This window comes from Sorex fumeus, unplaced genomic scaffold (assembly GCF_029834395.1).
Source record: "Sorex fumeus unplaced genomic scaffold, SorFum_2.1 ptg000026l, whole genome shotgun sequence".
NCBI classification, from domain to species: domain Eukaryota; kingdom Metazoa; phylum Chordata; class Mammalia; order Eulipotyphla; family Soricidae; genus Sorex; species Sorex fumeus.
The window spans coordinates 18,481,360-18,504,487 of NW_026606083.1; the positions used below are offsets into that span (position 1 = coordinate 18,481,360).

Sequence of the window (23,128 nt, forward strand, 5' to 3'; positions counted from 1 at the left end):
TCCGTCCAGAAAGGCACTGATGGCAACTTTCTCATCATGTCACAACAGTGTCCTCACACACTGAGATTGGGCAGCCTCTGGCACACCTAAGCTGGCTGACTCAGTCACTGGTGTGTGGGGACGAGGCCCATCATCACCAAAAATGTCTACATTGTGAGGACTGCACAGCAGGACTTATTTCTTTTTGTCATCTCCTATCTGTTTTGACCTCCTCCCCAAAGCTTATTTTTTTTTTGTTACTGCACTATTACCAGCACCCCAAAAAGTTCCTGGTGTGTAGCTGTTGTTCACCAAACACTTGTTGAGTAAATGACAGTCTTTCCGACAAAGCCCAAGGGTCTCTCGGTAACTACCAGCTCTCTGCCTGGTAACTTCAAAGGCTGGGCACCTCCACAACACTCAGCATCATCCATGCCAACATTTGCCCACTTGGATGAGAAAGCTTCATCACACTGAGTAAGCAATGTAAAGAGAAACAACCGACAAACAACTCTCACCTTTAGGTCGTACTTCCTATATACAGACAACCGGTGGCTGAACACGTTTCTTGTTACGATCACATATATTTCAACGCCGTCCACATTCAGTCGGTACATGCCCAAGAACTGGGGGAGAAGTGTGACTCCATGGCACTCCACTACGTACTGCAGGGGAGAGAAAGAAAAAGGAAAAACATCATCCAGTAACTGAAATAGACTCCTCTTGAGGCGACTCTTCCACTTGGACACAAAGTGAAAGCTTCCAGCTAGGAAGGCCTATTTGCAGACAAGGACAGCGCCTGCAGAAGGATATGGGATTCATGTCTGTCATGTAGACACAGATAAGAAAACTCAAACTTTGTTTCTAAAGGGGTTCAGTGACAGACAAGAGAACAGAAAAGTGGCTCTTTCCAAGATTGCTTTTAAAAGTTAATAGGGCCTGCCACCAAAGTCTTTCACCTTCCTGCCAGGAAGGGCCCCCGGTGATCTCACAACTTGGAAACTGAGACACTTGGCCATTAGGGTCTGCTTGGACAGAGTGAAGACCGAGATCAAAGAGGAGATTGTGGCCAGAGCTCAGTAATTGGGGTTGGCGGGGTCGGCTCAAGTCCTGGCATTATTTGTTTCTCATGGATTGCGAGAAGCTCTAGCTATGGCACGGCGAGTACGGGCCAAACCAGGACCAAGAGCCCACCTGCCCCACAGACCCCCGGAGATTCCTTGGGGCTGGAGAAGCACGAGAGGTCCCTATTGTGATGTGGGAGATTCCATTTCATCAAAGTTCTCTTTCTTGGAGCAGTAACGGTGGGTCCCATTCCTGTTGGGTAGAGACTGATGCTGGATTTCATCTGGTCCCTTGGGCAAGTCCCAGTTTGGATCCCATTTCAAAGGAGAGTTACCAAAACACAACTCAAGTTGACAAGTCTTTAATGACCGTCCTCTACAAGGCCACCAGGTGGAGACATCTCTCCTTGCAAGCAGACCTTATAAAACAGGGGGCTGGGGTCCTTCCAAAGTGTGTTAGGTTTTTCTTAATTGCCAATCGGGTTGGGGGTGGGGGTAGTTGATACTTTTGAAGAGCTCCTTTGGATATGTGTTCCAGCTCTAAGCTTCTGAGCACAAATAGTTTGGTTTCAAACGCAGAAAGACTGTGGGCACTGTGCTTATATATCAAATGATGCCCCAAAGATGGGAAGCCCAGTGGTAATGGCAATACTAGGGAAGACTGTGCTTGCTTGCTTCCTTTTATTAAAATACACTACTTGAAATTTTCTTTTTTTGTAAAGGAGTTTCATTTTAGAAAAAAGGTGGTTAGGTCTTTTAAAAAATTTTAGTAGTAAACACTCAAAACTGAATCTCATATGTATATCATATCTTTGTAGCAAAAATAAAAAAAAAACCCAAAACACCTCCCCCCGCCCCCCAAAAAAACAGAAAAAAAACCAAATTTTTTGGTAAAGACTAGATGAAGTGCATCAGTCTGCAAGTTTGATTTTTTCTATCCCAAATGTTGGCAAATTTAAAGAAGATTTGCCCACCCATCACACACACTTTTCTTACTAACCATTCCTGAGTAATACATTTTAACTTGGGATACTGACTTGTTATAGTTTTACCTTGACTTGCTCAATCACATGAGGACATTTTCTATCTCTCTAAAAACAAAACAAAACAAAACAAACAAACAAAAAAACCCAAACCACAAAACATTGGCTAACACAAAGTTGGCAGTAAATAGCCCTTGGCTGAAAAGAAAATCTTGTACTTTAAAGAAATCAAATGCTATGAGTGCTTGCCTTGAGAGAAAGGCAGCTGACTGAGAATAAAAACCATGGTGGCTCCAGAGTCCTTACTGTACAGTTGGCAACAAATGATGGAGATTTCCCAGCTGAAAGGATGGGCCGTGGCTCCTCCATTCACCAGCGTAGGAGTCTTGAGCATGTTTGATACATTTGCTTTTCGCCTGTGCTTCATTTGGCAGAAAACGAGCATCACGGTTCCTATCACTAAGGGTGTTCAGAGGATTACAGAGAGTAGGATATCAGAAACTCACTGATGAGGGCCTGGAGAGATACTACAGTGGGTAGAGTGTTTGCCTTGCATGTGGCTGACCTGGGTTTGATCCCTGACTTCCCATATGGTCCCCAGAGCCTGTCAGGAGTGATTCCTGGTGTAGAACCAGGAATAACCCCTGCACATCACCAAGTGTAGTCCACAATAAAACAAAACAAAACAAACAAACAAAGCAAAACAAAATACTATCACCCCTCCCCCCAAATGTCACTGATGAATGAGAAAATGGGGGGGGGGTTGTGGAAAGAGGGAGGGAGAGAGAGTGAGAGATAATATAGGGGTTAAGGCACTGGCCTTGCATGCAACTGACCCAGATTCAACCCCTGGCACTGTACCTGGTTCCCTAAGCCACACCAGGAGTGATGCTGAGCAAACACCCAGGAGTAAGCCCTGAGTACCTCTGGGTGTCTTCTCACACACAAAAAAAGCCCACAACAAACAAACAACCATCCCGGAACACACATGAGTACTATAACGCAATGAAACACTGACCCAGTGAAACTGGAATTTTAAAACCCCCAAATGCCACCCGCTCCAGATCTGTTTCCTTAGCTCTGGGGCACTCAGCAAGAATAATAGTATTATGGCTCCCTGATTTGTTGCTCTCCTCATGTAAAATGAAATGCCATTAGAAGATTCACAGCTGACTGCAGGGCTAGGCAGAGAGGAATGTAAGTGATGTACTGCAACAGATAAATATTTATATCTCCACAGGATAGTGTGAACCTGGGCTCTGGCTTTGGGAAATTGCTGTTATTATCATGTTTCACTCATTTTTTAAGAGGCTTGAAGTGACAATTTAATATAGCGGCAAATTAATGCTTCAATGTAGTCTTGTCTCATTTAATGCTTTTGAAAGGTTAAATTATCTGTAATCCTTATTGTGCCTCTATGTTTATAGATCACTTTAACAACATGCTTTACACAAAAGAGGAAAGGCAGGCCTCCAGTTAAGGATTTGTTTTAGAATGACCAACTATGTAAATAATCCAAATTTCCCTTGAAGGGAAGTTCCCTGATAATGGTCTGTGAAGTGTTCATTAACACAGATTTCCCCCCCCCCATCCCAGTCCAGAAGAATGAAAGGATGACTCCATTTAGGTGAAAATAAATATAAAACTTTTCCCGCTTTTCTTAAACTGAGAAAAATCAGGCTTCAAGGAACAAATATTTCTCTGGAGTGTTTACAAACATTTTAGTACTGAGATCACGCAGAATAGACACAAACACTGACACTCTATTTTATTTTATTTTTGCTTTTTAGGTCATACCAGGGGTTACTCCTGGCTCATATACTCAGAAATTACTACTGGTGGTACTTGGGGTACCATATGGGATGCTGGGAATTGAACCCATGTTGACCGCATGCAGGGCAAACGCCCTACCAGCTGTGCTATTGCTCTAGCCCCAACAATGGTATTCTTAATTGCTTTTGTTACACTAAAATAGTGTTACACTAAAATTCCGGAAGGAATAGGATGAACACAGACCAAAGGACCTGGCAAAATATACCTGATTACAAGTATAGGTGACGTTCACCAAGTGACAGCAGGAAGAGAGCATTGTGACTGGCCCAAACATAGCTGTATGTGGGACTCTGAGACGGGCACTCGCTTCCAGCCTGGCTGCCCAGACGTCATGTGGCTCATGGCCTCTGGTTGGTTGGCAGCGGTTTCTGTGTCAGCCTCCTAATGGCTTTGGCATGGGGGTTTCTGGGCAGAGTGTTCTAGAAAGCTGGCAGCGTGGCCAGGCTGTTGAACTCCACCTGCCTTTCCCCTCGGTCCTCCTCCCCGGATCTGCCCCCATAGTTCTGCTCCCTTATCACCTGGACTCCACACAGGGTCTGGGCAGACCCCCAAGTCTCATGAAAAACAGCAATAATGCCTAAAGAATTTCAGAGAGCAGGACTGTGGGAGATAAAATTTGTACGGTAGTTTTATTTATTTTTTTATATCTATTTTTTTCTTTTTCATTGTTTTTTGGGCCATACCCTAAGCCTCTGGTGCTCAGGGTTTATTTCTGGCTCTGTGCTCACAGATCATCCCAGTGGGACTCAGGGGACCATATGTGGTGCTGGGGTTCAAACCGGGGTTGGCTGCATACGAGGCAAGCGCCTTACCTGCTGTACTGTCTCTCGGACCCTTGGATGTTATGTTTAAAGAGGAAAAAAAATACATTTTTTTTAGAGGGCACCTAACAAGAAACTATCAGAAATGAACCTGGACTATTCTTAAGAATGGAATATCTCCAAGGACAAATAGAAGTACTGAGAAAAACATCGCTGGGCTGGCACAATGGTAGATGACGAAGATTTAAGAGGGAAGATGGGATGAAGAGCTGAGGAGGAATTTACCCAGAATTTAGCAAGTCACTGGGGATGGAAAACGAGAAAGTTAAGAGAGGTGGAGGCCAGAATAAGCACAGCTGATATATTAATCACACATATGCAGGGAGAAAGGAGAGGATAGGATAGAGGTGATGTTGAAAGAAAGAAAGAAAGAAAGAGAGAGAGAGAGAGAGAGAGAGAGAGAGAGAGAAAGAGAGAAAGGATGACAGAATTCCTAGAAGCTGTCAGAAAAACTTGTTATAGGCAGCATCTTGGCGCATGCACCTGGCAGTCCTTCTCATCCTGGGGAACACAGCTTTAAATGTCCCATGGGCAGGTGCTGACTCTGGATCTGCAAAGTGGAGCTCAGAGGGGCCGTATGAGCAGGCAGAAGGAAACGCCATCCAAGACAGATGCTCCCGGATACAGTGCGGGGCTGTGCAGGGTGGGCAGGTCCCTTTGCTGACCCCCAGTCCTAGGGCATTAGCTCGCATGACATAGAATTTGTTTGGTTTTGGTTTGGAGGGAGCACACCTGGAGGGACTCACGGATTACCCCCTAGCTCTGTGCCCCGGAGCATCTCTGGGGTGCCCGAGATCAAACTGCGGCCAGCAAGTTCCTTGACCCCTGCACTAGCTCTCCGGTCCCAGAACTTAGAATTTTAACTCACTTTTCACATTTCCATTGACCTCTCTGGTCGATACTGGGGTGGGGGGGGGGGGGGGACCAAAAACTGAAGCTAAAGATCTGACTTGGAATGTTTCTCCTGTTCTAGAAAGTAGGGGCCCAATTACCTGCTCTGCATACTGCCCCCGACTATCCCACCCCTCCCAAGCTGGCAAAGGCCCTGACTTGGGAAATCCCGCCCCCCCGCCCCCCCACAATACCCGGGAAGAATTCATCCAAACACCCAGCCATGTCTCCCTTCTCCAGAGATGGGCCTTTATATAGCAATTTTAACCTTCTAGAACATTGCCACAACTCCGGCTATATTTTGAAGAAAACAATAATGTAAGAAAAGGAAAGAGAGGAAAGGAAAAAATCAAAGGCCCTCGAGTAGCCCAAAGGGTCCATCAAATGTTCTCTGTGGAGATGTGCTCAACTGGCCAAGCCATCAGAACCAGGGCCGCCCCAGTCCCTTATCCCTGGGGCCACTGGAGAAGCAGAGCAAGCAGATGGTGGGAGAAGAAAGGCAAATCAGAGGGTTAGAGCAAGGAAAAGCAAATCAGAGAGAGAGAAAAGCAAATAGAGGCAAAGAGACAGGAAAGGCAAGCCAGAGGGTGAGAGCACAAAAGTCAGAGGGTGAGAGCAAGAAAAAGCAAATCTGACGGTGAGAGCAAGGAAAGGCAAATCAGATGGTGAGAGTAAGAAAAGGCAAATCAGCCCGTGAGAGCAAGGAAAGGCAAATGAGAGGGTGAGTGCAAAAAACAAATCAGACAGTGAGCACAAGGAAAAGAAGGAGAAACAGAAGTGATCACTACCTCGGAAACAGCAGATGGAACATTACCAAGAGTGCAACTAAAACAAGTCTGGGCCTACCTCCGAAAGATGCAAAGGCCTAACCCTAGGACCAGGGACAGGACACTTGCTTTGCATGTGGCCCACCCTGGTTTGGCCCCTGCACGGTCCCATCAACACCCAGGAATGACCCTGAGCACAGAGCCAGGTGCAGTCCCAGCACACAATTTTGTGTGACCCCACTCCCCAACCTCAAAGAAAAGATCTCCCAACCATCTCAGGGGCTTCTAAGAAAAGGGAAGGATGATGCGGCAGAGTTGACCTGTGCCTGATCGCAGGGGCTGGGGCCGAGCTGGCCACCAAGAAGACTCCGGACCCAGCAACCTGAAAGCAGCCTTGGAGGGAAAGTGAGAACATTCGGGTCCTGCCCACGAGGGTGGGGGCTTGGCTCCTGCCTCTGTGCCCTCGGCTGCAGGTGCTAACTGGAGAGTCTCTCTGGTGTGGTCTCAGGCGCCCCTTTATCTGAGGGTTCAGGGCCAAGTGCCAAGCCTGCCCCCTCACGGCCGGAAGCCACTGCAGTACCATCCCTACAGACACCATTTCCCCCTCCACGTATACATCCACAGATGTGGCCGGACCCATGCACAAGACCCAGGGCCAGATGAGTAACAGCGACAGACAGTCACATGTGACTGGGAGAGCAACCTGTGAAAGTGGCTCCTCTCGCTTTCTCAAAATGTCTCCTGTGCCTCATGCATTCTGTCTAACCATGCCTGGGGGTATGTGTGCACTGAGGATGCTCTTTCTGATGCCTCCAGACCCCACCCAAGGCTGAGTCTCATCTGGTGCACCCTGGAGGGTGTGGGTGAACCTACCACCCGCCCCAACAGAGCCCCGGCAGCTGAAAATCCCCGGCAGCTGAAAATCTCCAGAACCCAGCCGCCAGGCTCACGGCCGATCCCCACAGGGTGGAGATGAGCCTTATCCATGAGTGAATCTGTTGAAAAAAACTCAGGCATGCAGGTCTTGTGACCAAAAACTCCAGGCTTTCACAGAGTTGGGAATGAGCGACCTCCCTGCATCTCCCTGCTCTTTGGAGAGCCTGGCAGTCACCATCAGGTTAAAAAAAACTTAACTCTAGCTCTAACATTCTTATTTAAGATTATGGCCATGCAAAACCTCATTCTCTATACCACTGATGTACCTACCAGGAGTAGCAGAGCACACACCACATTGGATGGAGTATAAAGTAGAAGGCAACTGATCTCTATCAAATATATAGAGAGATATATAGATAAATATCGATATAAAATTTGATATTACACAAATATTTGTGTATATATGTGTATATATATATATATATATATAGAGAGAGAGAGAGAGAGAGAGAGAGAGCACAAGGCTCAACCTGTAACAACATGTTAGTAATCTCTTATACAAGGATTTAATGGCTCCAGGGTAAGATAATCTTCACACACTTTCTTCTAAGGAAACTTTCTTTTTTTCCTTTTTGGGTTAACACCCAGCAATGCACAGGGGTTACACCTGGCTCTGAACTCAGGAATTACTCCTGGTGGTGCTCATGGGACCATATGGGATGCTGGGAATAGAACCTGGGTTGGCCGTGTGCAACGCAAACACCCTGCTCCAGTCCCTAAGGAAACTTTTTTTGATCATTTTTAGCAGATTATTCATAACAAGCAATATAAAGAAAATTATTTAGGGCCTGCTACTGAGGCAAGCTTGGGTGGTGCTCAGAAAAATTCGAAATAAAGGTACTGGGAAGATGTTACAATGGTGGAATTGGTGTTGGAATACTGAATGTAATAAATTAATGTGAGCAACTTTATACAAATAAAATTTAAAAAACTAACACAAAAAGATTCTCTTTCAAGGTTGTGAGGTTTGGGTGCGGGTGCTGTGTGATGGCCCGCAGGGATGTTCTTGGGGCCAAGGGTCCTCTCCAGGGGAAGACTTCTACCCAAGCCTATCTCATCTCAGCACCAAGAACCGTCACATTCCTCCTTAACAGGTCCAGCCGCATTTTACCAAGGGGACACTTGGATGGCCACCCCAGGAGCCAGCCTGCTGGCCCCCAACCTGAGGTCAGGTTCACTCTCTGCAGTATGTTCTGTGTCTTGGCTCTCCCAGCTTCTTTACTCCTTACTCTATAACGTATTTCAAACTGAAAACCACCTAACATTCTTTCTGGAATTACAACAAGAGCAAATGTATAACTGAAGGAAGGGAGGAATGGATGAGTGAGTGAAAGACATGGCAGGGGGAGAGGTCTGGGTGGGGGGACTGCCGTTCAGAGAATCCCTAAGCATGCAGTTCATACCACGCAAGGGTCTGCATCTCCTGACTTTCGACACTGGATCCTTTACATTCGCATTTCTCAAACAGTCCCCTTGAGGGTACCCAGGCTATTCCAAGGGGTGGGGGCGCTCAGGTTAAAACTGCGAAAATGGGGGTGGGGAGGGCAGAGGAGACAAGGTCAGAAGGGGAGCATGGTCAGAAAAAGGTTGAGGAAAAAGTGCTTAACAAATAGTACAAATAATAAAGTTTCTCAATCATTAAGACCCTTCAAATTGTACTTAAAATCTTCTTTCTAAGAATAAAGACAAACAGATATGTTGGATAAATGAGACTTTTCTGACTAAAGACAAATCCAAGCAAATAAATGTTTTGGAGGAGAGAAGAAAGTAAATCTTGAGTGCCTGAAAACCTCCAGAGCTTGTCAATCGACTCCTTTGGCTCCCCAGTGTATTTGGGTAATACCAAGGCTCTGTCAAACCGCCTATCTGGTTACAGTAACTACCCCAGAGAACACATTTCAAACTGATTTCTGTAAAGTCAAAAAATCCTGAACTCAAAGTTGTCATCAAAATAGTTGATACCTGAGTCGTGTCATATTGTATTAGAGTGTTATCACAGTCACTTACCAGAAAAATGTTTTTATCAGTCACTGAGCATATTACTTTGCTTTGAATGTTCTGAGACAGTTTAAAGAAAGCATAAAAGAATGCCTAAGTATAAAATTAAGTTCCAGAGGGGAAAAATAAATGAAAGAGTTGACAGTTTAAAAGGTGAAGTGTTAAAAGCTGTAAGCGTTCAGAAGCCTTGTGTTTTAACATCATGGGACTCAGTCGACATTCTGCAATGCCCCTTACCACAGGCAAGAGCATAAGCACTGTGGGGGGTGTTTCAGAAGAAAAAAAAGTGATAAAAGATTTATTAGATGCTCAATGAATGCAGAAACTGACTAATGCTTTTAGGGAACAAATTAGGTGCAGCCCCAAGTTTCCAGAAGCAGGATGGAGCTCAAAGGTTGGGACAGCCCTCACTGCCAGCAACCTGAGATTGATCACATTTGCAAAGACGGGAAGACCAAGCCAATGCCAATAATCCATGGGGGCATAAAGCATGGCCAAAAAGGAAGGAAGCTGACTTGTCAACAGATGTCTCCACACTCACACATCTAAATGCATGGTGCATTCAAAGCTGTCCCTGGGAGAGGTCACACAAAATAATGTGACTGTGACTGTTCAAATGTCCTGAGGACCACCTGATTAATGCTGGGGTTGCAGAACTTTATTTTGAATGCATTATGATAGCTCATCTTTAGCTCTGGTGGGAATTTGCTCATTTAGATGAAAGGCCAAAATTGGAGGGGGAGGACAAATGAGAGAAGATTGGAGAGGGAAATGGGCAGGGTATGACAAGGATGGGGAGTGGGAAGAAGAGAGAAAGGGGAGAGAGAGAGGAGAGGGAGGGAAGGGAAGGAGAAGAGAAAAGGAGGGAGAGAAGGTAATACCCATCCCCACCATACAGTGAGCGCTTCATGCACGGCACACAGTGTGCTAGGTGTACATTCTCTCGTTTAATCAAGGGCTCCTGTAGTTAGGTGTTATTTTCTCCATCAAATGAAGCCATTGAGGCTTCAAAGCCTGGAAGCCACATGGTTCGCAGGTTTTGGGCAAGACTGAGATTAAAACATGGGTTCTTTCAACTTCACCAGAAGGGAGGCAACAGCCAGCTAAGACTGGGAGCAGGGAGCAGGTGCTCTGCACGCTGCAGTGAGGGGTGGAGATTCTGCACGGGGGAGAGAGACCTGTTCTCAAGGGTCATTCAATGCCAAGAGGAAGAAGGTGGGGATGGGAAATAGGCATACATCCATTCCACAGAATTTTCTTAGCACTGGAAGGGGAACAGATGGAAAGTGATCAAAAGAAAGCAGGGTAAGATTTGGAGGTGTGGGTGGATAAATACTCAGAGGTCAGCACCTAACTTTCATCATGGCTAAACACTGCTAACACTTAAGAGGAGTGGTTTATTATCAAGGAAACTGTGGTAGAGATGAATGTTTATTGTGTTATACAAATGACTAACGACTTTCATAGAATAAGCATTCCTAAGCGAGTCGGTAATGAAATGGTTTTTAGGTTCAATGTGTTTTCACCATTTTATAACCATCGTTGGCCTCAGTGATTAAAATTAGTTATGGATGTTAATCTTCTCGGCCGCATATAAAGATAAAGAAAATTTACCTGGTGGTACTTCTTCAGGATGTTGTGCATTTCGGCCACATCTTCACTAGTAATGGTCTTGATGATGTACCTTTTGTCGTAGGAAGTGTGGAATCGAGCCCCGCTCCGAGCCTGGGAGTCGTTGGGAAGGGGTGCGCTCCTGGTCAGGGAATTCTTCCCCGTGGGAAGGAGGGAAGAGAGCCAGTTAGCCATGTGGCTTTCTGCTTTCTGGATAATTTCTTTGCTTGTGGCTAGTTTTCAAAAGCATTTGTGCTTGGAAGGCACTAGTAAGCAAGATGGCAACATTTTATGCACAGCAGAACCCAATTAGACCATCTTTGAAAAGAAATGAAAATAGCTAGGGCCTGATGGATAATAGTTCCAGTGTCCTGAAAGTAGGTCAGTGCCTAGGACCATCATCAAAGCCACAAGCTGGGTGAGAGTGCAAGGATCACTCCGAGGGGCAGTCAGGTTCGGTTCTGGAAACGTTTTGCTGTCACTGAATGCTTCTCTAGATGACAGGGATTTTTCCAGGCATTATGCTCATCGTATAACCCCAATAATCCTCCTAATGATCCCCCCAAAGTGTTAGAATTCATTCTATCATTTTAGAGAAGATGAGGATTAAAGAGGTTGAATAATGGAGTGAAGCTCATACAGAAGGGAGGAGATAAATCTCCATTTCAAGTGTGATTACATAGAACCAAATTCTCAATTGATAAATTAATTCACTGAATACCATATTTTTACTGCAAAACACCTCAGATTTGATGGTGATTTCTATTTGTTTGCTTTGTTTTCTGCTTGGGGGCCTCACCCAGTGGTGACCAAGCCTTACTCCTGGCTCTAAACTCAGGGATCACTCCTGGAAGTGCAAAGGGGACTATAATGTGCTGGATATCAAACTTGGCTCAGCTGCAGACCACGCAAGTATCAGGCAAGAGGAGCCTGGACTATCGCTCCACTCTGATAATTTATTTTTTGGCAAAGAATTGAGGTGTGACTGTTAACTTGAGTTTTTTTAAAACGATGGAATTATTTAAAAATCAGGTGTGATGATGATGCAATAACAATTATGCAACAAAATATAGGAAACTCTGTTGCCCGTGTGTGCCTGGGGGAGAACCTCTGGTGGAAATCTTTGTAAATGCCCTCAGGCGAGTGGAAAAGCACAAGGACCCTCCCCAGCCCCAAGCTGCTTGAACTGGCAGCCGGCACTCGTCAGAGATGGGGTGTTCTCTGAAAGACAGCGGCTCACAGCACCCGCACACCCCACTTTGGTGCAATGGTACGAAAGTTACTCAAACAATGGATTCAGGAAGAACTCCCTTCCCTCAGTCACTCTGAAAGCAGGAAGGGGGTCCCCTTCTCCCAAAACAGGCACCTCACACACAGCATTGACCGGGTGTGGAGATGTGTGCAAACAAACTTGTCTCCGCCTCCCACATGCCCCCCACTCCCACCCCCACCTTCTTTGTCTGGTCAGTTCCGCACCAAGTTCTTCCCTAAGATTCATTTTCTGTCTAAAGGTGTGTCTTCCTTGGCAACTGCTTTGTACCTCATCTTTGGGGCTACCAAAGGGAGGAAAGAAAATGTTTCCTGTCTGTGAATTCAGCTGATCCCAGAGGGACCAGGAGAAGGGCCAAGAACCTGAAAGCAAAGGCGGGAATTGCCCCTAGTACCCAGCTGAGCTCACTTCTCAGGACCCCGACTCCTCCCTGCCTGGTCCCAGGGGGCTAAGGATGAAAAGGCGACCTTCCCTCCCCAAATGCCTCTCAAAACATGGGGACCAAAGGCCAAAGCAGTCCAGGAAGGGGACTTGTGGCTTTTACTGGGCAGGGGACATGCCTCTTTATAGATGGTCCAGCTAATGAAAGCTGCGAGGGGAGGGAGGTGCAATCACATTCAGGGTGTGATAGCTGGCGTGTGCTCATGACTGCACCCTCCTTCCCCAGGATGGCTCTTGGTCCAACTGCAGTGAACTACATCACTCCAAAGGGCCACATTTTGATTTGAATGTGGCAGACCCAAGTCACATGCAGAGCCAATGCTACCAATTAACTGACTTTGCTCTTCTTTAGCTCATTAGAAAACTCGAGAGGAGTAAATAAAAAAATCAATGTGACCACTCCACCCCCCTCAAAGCTTTAATGAGCCAGATTTGGCAGTGTTAAATTATTCTTAAGACAACTAAAATTTCTTAGGCCGAGAATGATGATGAAAATGATTTCCAGAATGAAATGGCCATATGAGCTGAATTCTCAATGACATTATTTTTTCTCCGCCCCGCCCCAATCCGTTATGTTACTTCCTCCTAAGAATGAAAAGGAAGAAAATCAATGTGAATGGCCACCTTTGGGGTTTGAAACTTGAGCACAGAAAAGCAATCACTGCTTTTTCCTAGCAGTCTTGTTTCCTTTAAACACTGATTTGTAAAAGGATATTTCAAATAAAACCAGAACAAGAGGAATCATAAGATTACCAATTATTTTCAGGCCTAAAAATCAAGGCAGGAACAATCAACTTTATGAGAGCCAGGTGGGACAAACTATATGTTAGGAATCTGCAGAAGAATTGGGGGCAGAGGGTGTACAGGATGAACTGCATTCCGCAAAGGACAGGATGACAGCGGCTGTCAGTTGCCTCAGGATGCTAGATGCAGAAGCAGACACAGGACATCCTACGACCCACCCAAAGGACACAATCCAACAGGAAGCTGTGCAATTAGTGCATCTCAAACTGGAATGGGCAACTGAATCACCCACGGACCATGTGACCACGCAGAGTCTGGCCCTATAGGTGCGGGGTTGGGGCCACCAAATTAAGAGGTTTCTCTGACCTCTGCGAGACCACAGGTCAGATACAGAAATCAAGAGCCTTGTGCAATTGAGGCTGTGGTATACGCTGCTTGGGACACAGCGTGTGCTTCCTGCAGGGACCCCATTATATTCTGTCCAACTCCAGTTTGGTTAAAACGGGACCCCTTTATGGTGAACAGAGATTCACTGCATCTGCTGCATTAATTCCCTTGAGAATTGTCAGATCATCCTTTGTTCAAGTGGAATCCCAGAATACATAGTCAATTCAATGAACTTCTTTAGCCAGATGCAACCTCCTTCCAAATTCTTTGTCCTTTTCTTCAGTTTTAAACAATGACGGAATTAATCATCAATTAGTATTAGGACATTGGTTATGTCTTAATTACAAATTCTAAACCAGATTCTAACTTTAAAATCAATTCTACTCAATTTATAATAATCACCCGGGTATTACCAACCCACCACATCTACTTTTAGGACATGTAACACATACACAGTTCCCCTCCCCTCCTTCCCGGGTGCAACTCGGGGATCACACTTGACAGTGCTTAGGGCTATTCTTGGTTCTACACTCAGGGGTCACCCATGGTTCCCCATGATCTGACTTGGGGAACCATATGCTGTCCTGGAATGGAACTAGGATCAGCTGCATATAAGGTAAGTACTTTACTTCCTCTGCTGTCTTTTTGGCCCCAGGAAAATAGTTTAAGTCTCTTAACTAAACTGTGAAGTAAGAATAGAACCTTGGTCAAAATTTAAGAAATACTTTTCAAAATCACTAAAATAGTATTAAAAACATTAATGGAAGGCCATTGCCAAGCAGAAAATGGAAGAACAAAATGTAATAACAAAATGTAACACAAAAATATATGATCCAGGGGCTGGAGCGATAGCACAGTGTGTTAGGCATTTGCCTTGCACTCAGCCGACCCAGGTTTGATTCCTGGCATCCCATATGGTCCCCTGAGCACTGCCAGGGGTAATTCCTGAGTGCAGAGACAGGAGTGAACCCTGTGCATTGCTGGGTATTACCCAAAAGGCAAAAAAAAATCCTTGGGATGACTGTAAGGTCTGGGGAAAACCCCCAACTCACTAGTTCATATTTAATTTCATGACATTCTTGGGAAAATATCCAGGGAGGTAGTTTCCCATTTCAGAATAATAGCTCAAGTTCCCAGGGAGTCCAGTTCTAGGCTGATACCCCTGCCTCAGGCTTCCTCTGCTGAACAAAGATAACACTAAGCTTTTGCTGTTGTTTTCCTGTCTCATTAATGGCTGTTTTGGGGTGCCTTGTGAAGTAAGGTTTGCTTGCATGTTTGTCTGCTGGCTGGGTGCTGGTCTGGTGTCTGGAAGGATGCTGGGGAGCTCTTCCATACTTGGATGCATTTCTTAGCTTCACAGAGGTACAGTTTCTGGGACTGTGAATGGGGGGTGCATGGGTGCAGAATAAGTAAGCCCAGGGAAACTAAGGAGTGGAGTGAGATCTTTGCCTCAGACTCTGGAGAGCTAACACAGCTCTACTCGAAGACACAGCATGTGCTCTGAGAGCTGCTAGCTGCAGGGAATCCAGATGTTGACTGGACATGTTTCCTGACAAAAACTCCAGTCAGAGGAGAATACAACTATCATGTCCAGGGATTGGGGGTGGGCTAGGGATGGCTCAGGAAAACGATTCTCAATCTTTCTCTATTTGCAGAGCAGTGAAAACATAATATTTCAAGGAACACTAAAACAGAAATAAAACCCACTTTTTAAAAGAAGGATATTTCTATGTCAAGATTTCTCATGGTACCCTACGTGATCCAGGAGTCCTATACATTCACTGGCAATAGCTATTTTGTGGATGGCAAGTCAGTGGGTGAAAACCACCCAAAGGACAAGTGGGTCACTAGGAAGGACGAGATGGCGGCTATTCTCAGACCAGCATGAAGCACACCGCAGGCGTCCCACAGGGACTGAGGGCAGCAGGAAGTACCGTGTTTGCCACACACTGAGAGAAGCGCTTGAGTAACCTGGAATGGTCCCATAACAGGCAGCACTGGTGCGACCTTGTGAGTACTGCTTGTAACAAAGTACATAAGGCTCTCCCACTCTGTGAATGCACATCCACGTAGACTCAAGTTGGAGCCTCCCTGGTAGAGCATATCTGGTCACTCAGCTTACAGAGAAGCCAGTGGAGCCTCTGAGAGGGGAGATGGCACATTCCACGAGGGACTTTAACCTCCGAGAGGGATGGAGGGTCTGTCTGGCCTCCCAGGCGCACTACCTGGAACACCCAGACTCCACTCCTGCAGACTCTCAGCCTCCTTGCTGGGGCTAACCATGGGGGGTATTTTGATGGGATCCATGACACACTTTCCAAAGGTGACAAACACCATCCACACACAGTCTGGAATGTAAGCCAGCTGGCACCCAAACCAAACCCATCTGCCTGCTTTTAACTGTCCCAAGTGTAACATGTAAAATCATCATCAAGAACAGCCTCAGTCCTAATGCAATCCAGAGATGTTATTTATGTGTTCTGTAACATGTGGACCTGTCTCTCCTGACTCATTTGGGAGTTTATTACATGGCTTCAGCTAAGGAGTGGTTGTCTTCTCGTGAGACGAAAGCAGAGACAGATGAGCGTAGGGCAGGTGAGAGCAGAGACAGATGAGTTGGAGGAGCGAGCTTTTAGGCAGGAAGGCCTCGTGCAGCTGAACCCTGGGCTTCTAGCAACAGAGTACTTTTTTTTTTTTTTAGTGAAACACCATGAGGTACAGCTGTAGACTTACACGTTTTTGTGCTTGGGTTTCAGTTACACAATGATCGAGTACCCATCCCTCCATCAGTGCCCATTCTCCACCACCAATGATCCCAGTATCCCTCCCTCCCCTTATCCCCCTATTCCCCCATTCCCCCCCCCCCCCACCTTTGTGGCAGGGCATTCTCTTTTGTTCTCTCTATCCTTTTGGGTGCTGTGGTTTGCAAAAGAGGCACTGAGTGGCAATCATGTTCGGTCTATAGTCTACTTTCAGCATGCATCTCTCATCCTGGGAGGATCCTCCCAACACCCTTTACTTGGTGCTCCCTTCTCTATCTGATCTGCCTTGTCCTCTAGCAAGTGCGGCTGGCCTCCAAGCCATGGAGTGAACCTCCTGGTACTTATCTCGGCTATTCTTGGGTGTTAGTCTCCTACTTTGTTACTTTATATTTCCCAGATGAATGCAATCTTTCTATGTCTGTCCCTCTCTTTCTGACTCATTTCACTTAGCATGATACTTTCCATGTAGTACCACTTGTATGTAAATTTCATGACTTCATCTTTTCTAATAGCTGCATAGTACACCATTGTGTTGATGTAACAAAGTTTCTTTAACCAGTCATCTGTTTCCGGGCACTTGGGTTTTTTTCCAGATTTTGGCTATTGTGAACAGTGCAGCAATGAAGTGCATATGTCATTTCGACTGTACTTTTTTGCCTCTCCAGGATATATTCCCATGAGTGGTATTGCTGGGTCAAATGGGAGCTCAATTTCTAATTTTTTGAGAATCATCCATACTGTTTTCCAAAAGGGCTGAATCAGTCGGCATTCCCACTAGCAGTGAAGGAGAGTCCCTTTCTCGCCACATCCACGCCAACACCAGTTGCTCTTGTTCTTCTGGATGTGGGCCAGTCTCTGTGGTGTGAGTTTTCTCATTGTTGTTTTGATCTGCATCTCCCTGATGATTAGTGATGTAGAGCATTTTCTCATGTGCCTTTTAGGGACATTTGGATTACTTCTTTGGGAAAGTTTCTGTTCATCACCCCATTTTTTTGATGGGGTTAGATGTTTCCTTCTTGTGCTTTGTATATCCTTGATATCAACCCCTTATCGGATGGGTATTAGGTGAATATGCTTTCCCATTCTGTAGATTGTCTTTGTATTTTGGTCACTGTATCTTTTGCAGTGCAGAAGCTTCTTAGTTTAAGATAGTCCCATTTGTTTATCTCTGTTTCCACTTGGTTAGTCAGTGGAGTGTCGTCTTTGAAGATACCATTAGCCTCAATATTGTGGAGGATTTTACCTGGTCTTCAATGTACCTTATGGATTTTGGTCTGAGGTTGAGATCTTTAATCCATTTTGATCTGACTTTTGTGCATAGTGTTAGGTCAAGGTCTGAGCCCACTTTTTTTGCATGTGGTTGTCCAGTTATGCCAGCACCATTTGTTGAAGAGGCTTTCCTTGCTCCAGTTCACATTTCTTGCTCCCTCATCAAAGATTAGATGTTCATACATTTGGTGTTGTGTGTAGGGATATTCCACCCTGTTCCATTGGTCTGTGGCCCTGCCTTTCTTCCAGTACCATGCTGTTTTAATTATTACTGCTTTGTAGTAGAGTTTGAGGTTGGGGAGGGTAATGTCTCCCCACGTCTTTTTCCTAATCAAAAGTCTTCCCAAAACCAAAAGCCCAGGGCCGGATGGATTCACTAGCAAATTCTTCCAAACATTTAAAGAAGACCTGTTGCCAGTTCTCCTCAAGCTTGACCAGAAAATTGTAAAAACAGGAACTCTCCCAAACAGCTTCTATGAGGCACATATATCCCTAATACCAAAAGCAAACAAAGACACCACCAACAAAGAAAACTATAGGCAATATCTCTGATGAACACGGATGCGAAGATCCTCAACAAAATACTAGCAAATAGAATCCAACAACTTATCAAAAAATCATAAGCCACGACCAAGTGAGATTCATCCCAAGGATGCAAGGATGGCTTAACATTCGGAAATCAATCAACATAATCCATCATATCAACAAAAGTAAAGATAAAAACCATATGGTCATATCAATAGATGCAGAGAAAGCTTTTGACAAGACCCAGCACCCATTTATGATGAAAACTCTCACCAAAATGGGTTTTGAAGAAACTTTCCTCAAGATAGTCAAAGCCATCTATGACAAACCCATGGCAAGCATTATCCTCAATGGGGAAAAACTAAGGGCCTTTCCTCTAAGATCAGGGACAAGACAAGGATGCCCACTATCACCACTTCTGTTCAATATAGTACTGGAAGTACTTGCAATAGTGACTAGGCAAGAAAAAGACATTAAAGGCATCCAGGTAGGAAAGGAAGAAATTAAGCTCTCACTATTTGCAGATGATATGATACTATATCTCGATAATTCTAAATCCTCTACCAAGAAACTCCTCTACCTAGAAACAATAGACTTGTACAGTAAAGTTGCAGGCTATAAAATTAATGCCCAAAAATCCATGGCCTTCCTATACGCAAATAATGAGAGAGAGGAAAGTGACAGGAAAAAAACAGTCCTGTTCACAATTGTGCCCCAGAAAATCAAATACCTCGAAATCAGCCTAACTAAAGAAGTAAAGGACCTCTACAATGAAAACTACAAAACGCTACTCCATGAAATAAAAGAGGACACAAGGAAATGGAAACATATCCCCTGCTCATGGGTAGGAAGAATTAACATTGTCAAAATAGCAATACTCCCCCAAAGCATTATACAGATTCAATGCGATCCCTATAAGGATACCCATGAAATTCTTCAAAGAAATTGTATCGAACACTCCTAAAATTCATAAGGAACGACAGAGTACTTTGTACAGAGAACTTTCTACAGAGTACAAAGCCAGGGCTGAAGAAGGCCTGGCTATTTGTGTCCCCTGAAATCCTGAGGAGGGCAGTGCTGCCAACCCAGAGACCTTGTCACACTCTGACCATGTGCTACAGTTCATTGAGTTTCTTTTAACCAATTCCTCAGTTTGGAGAACTGTTGGAAATCTTCATTTTCCTTCGCTCACTGACTTTTGTCTTTCGCAGCTAATTCCAAACGGCTTTTCCCTGACTGAAACTGTCTGGGTTTTTTTCTTGAGCATACATGCCAAAGCTGAGAGCTGGAGAGAGAGTAGAGGGTTAAGGTACTTATCTTTCCTAGGACTGACCCTGGTTCGAATCTCCAGCACCACAAACAGTCCCTTGAGCAGGCCAGGAGTCACCCTGAGCACAGAGTGCCTTTGAGCACCACCAGGTGTGGCCCCAATGTGCCCTCCCAAGAAAAACGAATAATGGCTTCAGGCTGGGGACCCTGCCAACTTCCAGCAGTATCTCCAAGAAACTGTCTTCCATAGAGGAAAGAGGGATAGTGAGAACTTTCCAGTGGAAGCAGGAACCTCAGGGCAAGGCAGCTTGAGAGGTGAGGGTGACTCATTCCTAAGAGGGATACAAAGTTTGGCAAAAGAGATTTCTGGAGTGTGGCTTTGGACACCTCAGGGCAGCAGCAGGAAGTGCGGGTCACCTCCATTTTTCATCCCAACTCCCACTAGGAAACGACTTATGTACTTCCCGTCTCATAGCCATGCCTGTCTGGGTCTCTCCTAAAAAACAGCAGGAGACACATTCCAGTGTATATGGCTGTTACCCTCACTCTCAGGAAAGTCCCCAAACACATACATCACTCTGAGGTCAGCCACTGGGCCAGCCAGTGACTGGGCCAGTTAAGAGACACGTGGACATGTCTATCGGTATGTGACAACCAGCACATGTTGCTTCTTTCGGGGGATCTTAGGTTCATGGAGGAGTTTGTTGGGGAGAAAATGTACAGTGTGATGTAAGACTTCAGCTTTAGGCTGAAGCTATCTAATTGCAGATAGGTAAGAACACCATCACAGAGCCCTTTACCAAAGTTGTGTGAGGGGAATGGGGAGGGGGGGCTGGGCCACACAGGTGAAGAAGTGCTCAGGGGCTACCCAGGCTTTGTGTGAAAAGAGCACCCTGGCGGTGCTCAGGAAATCATCTACGGTGCTGGGACTCAGACCTATATCGACCATATACCAGGCAAGCGTATTAACCCTGCAACTATCTCTCTGGTGCCCTGGAATTTCTTTATTCCAAACCATCTGGCAACCTGCTCCATAAATATATTTCTCACCAACTTCCATTCTGCAGAAGTCCATTACCCTGGGTCAAACCTCTCCAGGGTGAGTCAGCCTGCAACAGGAAATAAAGTTCGGGAGAGACAAGGCCCCAACTTCATGGCCTTCTTCCATCTCTAATTGCAAATTTATTGTCCTTCCCTTTAAGAAAAGGATTAATGGCCACCCTCCTTTCTCCCCACTCCTCTAAAGATTTGCCTTGAAGACTTTTATTTCCACAGTGGGAGGTTGAGGATTGGAGGGGGGGCACCTCCAGAAAGTAGGAGGGAAGGTGGAGAGAGAGAGAGTATAAAGGTCAATTTCATTAGCTCACGCTTACCAGCAATCTTCTCTACCGCTCATAAAAATGTCACACCACCATTACAGTCCCCTGGACACTTTGTAAATAGCCAAGCATTTTGCTCATTTAAATCTCTGTAGTGGTTCCTACAGCCCATGGATACACCTCTCCATGCCCTATTTTAGGATAAATTTGTAAATTCTATTGCTAGCACTCAGGTGGCCTATTTACTCAATCCTGCCATGCTCAACTGTGAAACCGCCACCCCTAATCCAAGGGTCACATCAGCACCTGAACAAGGGCCTCAGTGACAGTTGTCTACTGGGGTGGCTCAGATGCTTGGCAGGGTGTCAGAAAGCACAGGGTCCTGCTTCCCTGCTCATGCCACCAAGGAGAAACCGGAGCCCAACCAGGGTGGGGTGTCACTGAGTCACCGTGTCCTCAGACTGAAACCAGCCTCTAACACTCCCAGGAAAATGGTATTTCTTTCCCACTCAGGCTAGTTGCTTCATTGACTTATGTCCCAGAAGCCGTCCGCTGCCCTGCTGACAACTTGGGATGGTGAAGACATGCCTCAGGTCCCTCAGCCCCAGACCAGGCTGTGTTCCTGGTTCTCACCTGGCACATCTGGGAGAGCACAGATGGTCCTTTGACCCCATCAGAGTTAAAGACCAACAACGTTAGCTGGAACATCACCATCAAGGATTTATTAAGGGCCCACTGCGTTCAAAGCCCTCTGCCTGGCTTTCGGGGAATTTCAAAGATAGGCTCTGTGCTCTGATCCCAGCTGTGGAATGACTTTTCATTATGAAAAGGAGTAAGACATGAGGCAATTTAGCACTTATCAATAATAAAACAGCTCATCAGAGAAGAATCTAGAAACAGAAGGAAACGGCCAGAGGAGAAAGAAGTTGACTGCTTTCTAAGGAGCTTTACGGATCTTCTTTAAGGAATCTCACTTGGGTGGAGATGGAGGAGGTGGCTCAAGGTGATGATGGGGACCTTGCATGTGGGAGACCCTGGGTTCGAGCCCTGGCACTGTAAAAGCCTCAAGCTGGAATCTGACTGAGATGAAACATTCGGGGACTTGGAAACAAACATGGTGTCTGGCGACAAACAGTGGGGCCTGAGACAGGTGTCACTGACCACCGACTCTGGCATCACTGGTTCAATTCCCAAATGGGAGCAGGAGAAAAAGGCCAAGTATGATGATGCTGATGGGCTTTGAGGGAGTTTTCCTGAAGATATGTCAAGAGACAAGTCGGTGTGAGGGGCACACATATGGCAGTTAATCTGGGTGGCCAGCACATGTAGAGACACATTTTAAGAGCAGGCCAACCAAACCCATAATGAGCAGTTACACAGGAAACCAAGTACTTAGTTGGTTCCCGGAAAAACAAACACCTTTGTAACTGGCAGCACATGTACAACTGGCCACCACAATGTCCCCCCACTTGCCCACCTGGATTTGCCTTTCACATCCAATCTGACTCCCTCCCAATGCCCAATCCATGCCAGCCCATCACACAAGCCACCTGGAGATCACCTCTACCTTCAACAGGTTAAAGACTTACGTGCATTTCTTCTCTCCTCCATCCCAACCTTCCTGCCCAATCTCCAACACTTCCAGCTTCTGGGGCCACTGACGGAAGCTCCTGCCACCTGGTTCTCACCCTTGTCCTGTCAGGCACTCTCTGCTCTTCCCAGTCAGTGCCACGGGCACTCCTGTCTCTCTTTGACTCACTGAAATACAACATACCACCCTGATTTCTTGATCTTTGATGTCACTCTATACATAATCACCTCGATTAGATAAAAAAATGTTTTAAGAACACTTAGGCTCTGTGCTTTATAGACTGTTCATAGACTGTTTTAGGCAGGCCATGATGTTACCCCACACCCACCTTCAGGGCCAGTATGTGCTTCCGCCCTCCCCCTGTGTTCCCTCTTCTCCTTTCATCTATCTTAGCAAACTCGGTTCTGCAGTTCAACTCTTGGGGCCTGTTACCACTCGTTGTCTTCCATTCCCTTACTTTTCCTTTTGTACCCCACACTCAGGCAAAATCATTTGGTAGTTTTCCTTGACTTCTGGACTCACTTCACTCAGTTGTGATGCCCTCTAGTTCCAAATATGCATCAGTGAACATGAAATTTCAGCTTTTTGTGTAGCTGAGTGGTATTCATTGGGTCTCAGACCACATCTTCTCATGCATCTGTTCTTAGGCATTTGGGTTGTTTCCAATT

At 45.7% G+C, this 23,128-nt stretch overlaps 1 protein-coding gene across 2 annotated transcripts in view; it reads right to left on the minus strand.

The window, feature by feature from the left end:
- The window catches only part of PIP4K2A (phosphatidylinositol-5-phosphate 4-kinase type 2 alpha), a 172,215-nt gene that overhangs the window by 30,952 nt on the left and 118,135 nt on the right, over positions 1-23,128 (minus strand). Inside the window, exons 4-5 of one of the 2 annotated variants that reach the window (XM_056114724.1) lie at positions 10,887-11,039; positions 498-644 (exon numbers count right to left, since the gene is read on the minus strand). In XM_056114724.1, the coding sequence (XP_055970699.1) occupies positions 498-644; positions 10,887-11,039 (300 nt within the window). The remainder of the gene's footprint in view (positions 1-497; positions 645-10,886; positions 11,040-23,128) is intronic. The other variant, XM_056114725.1, reaches the window with a different exon arrangement.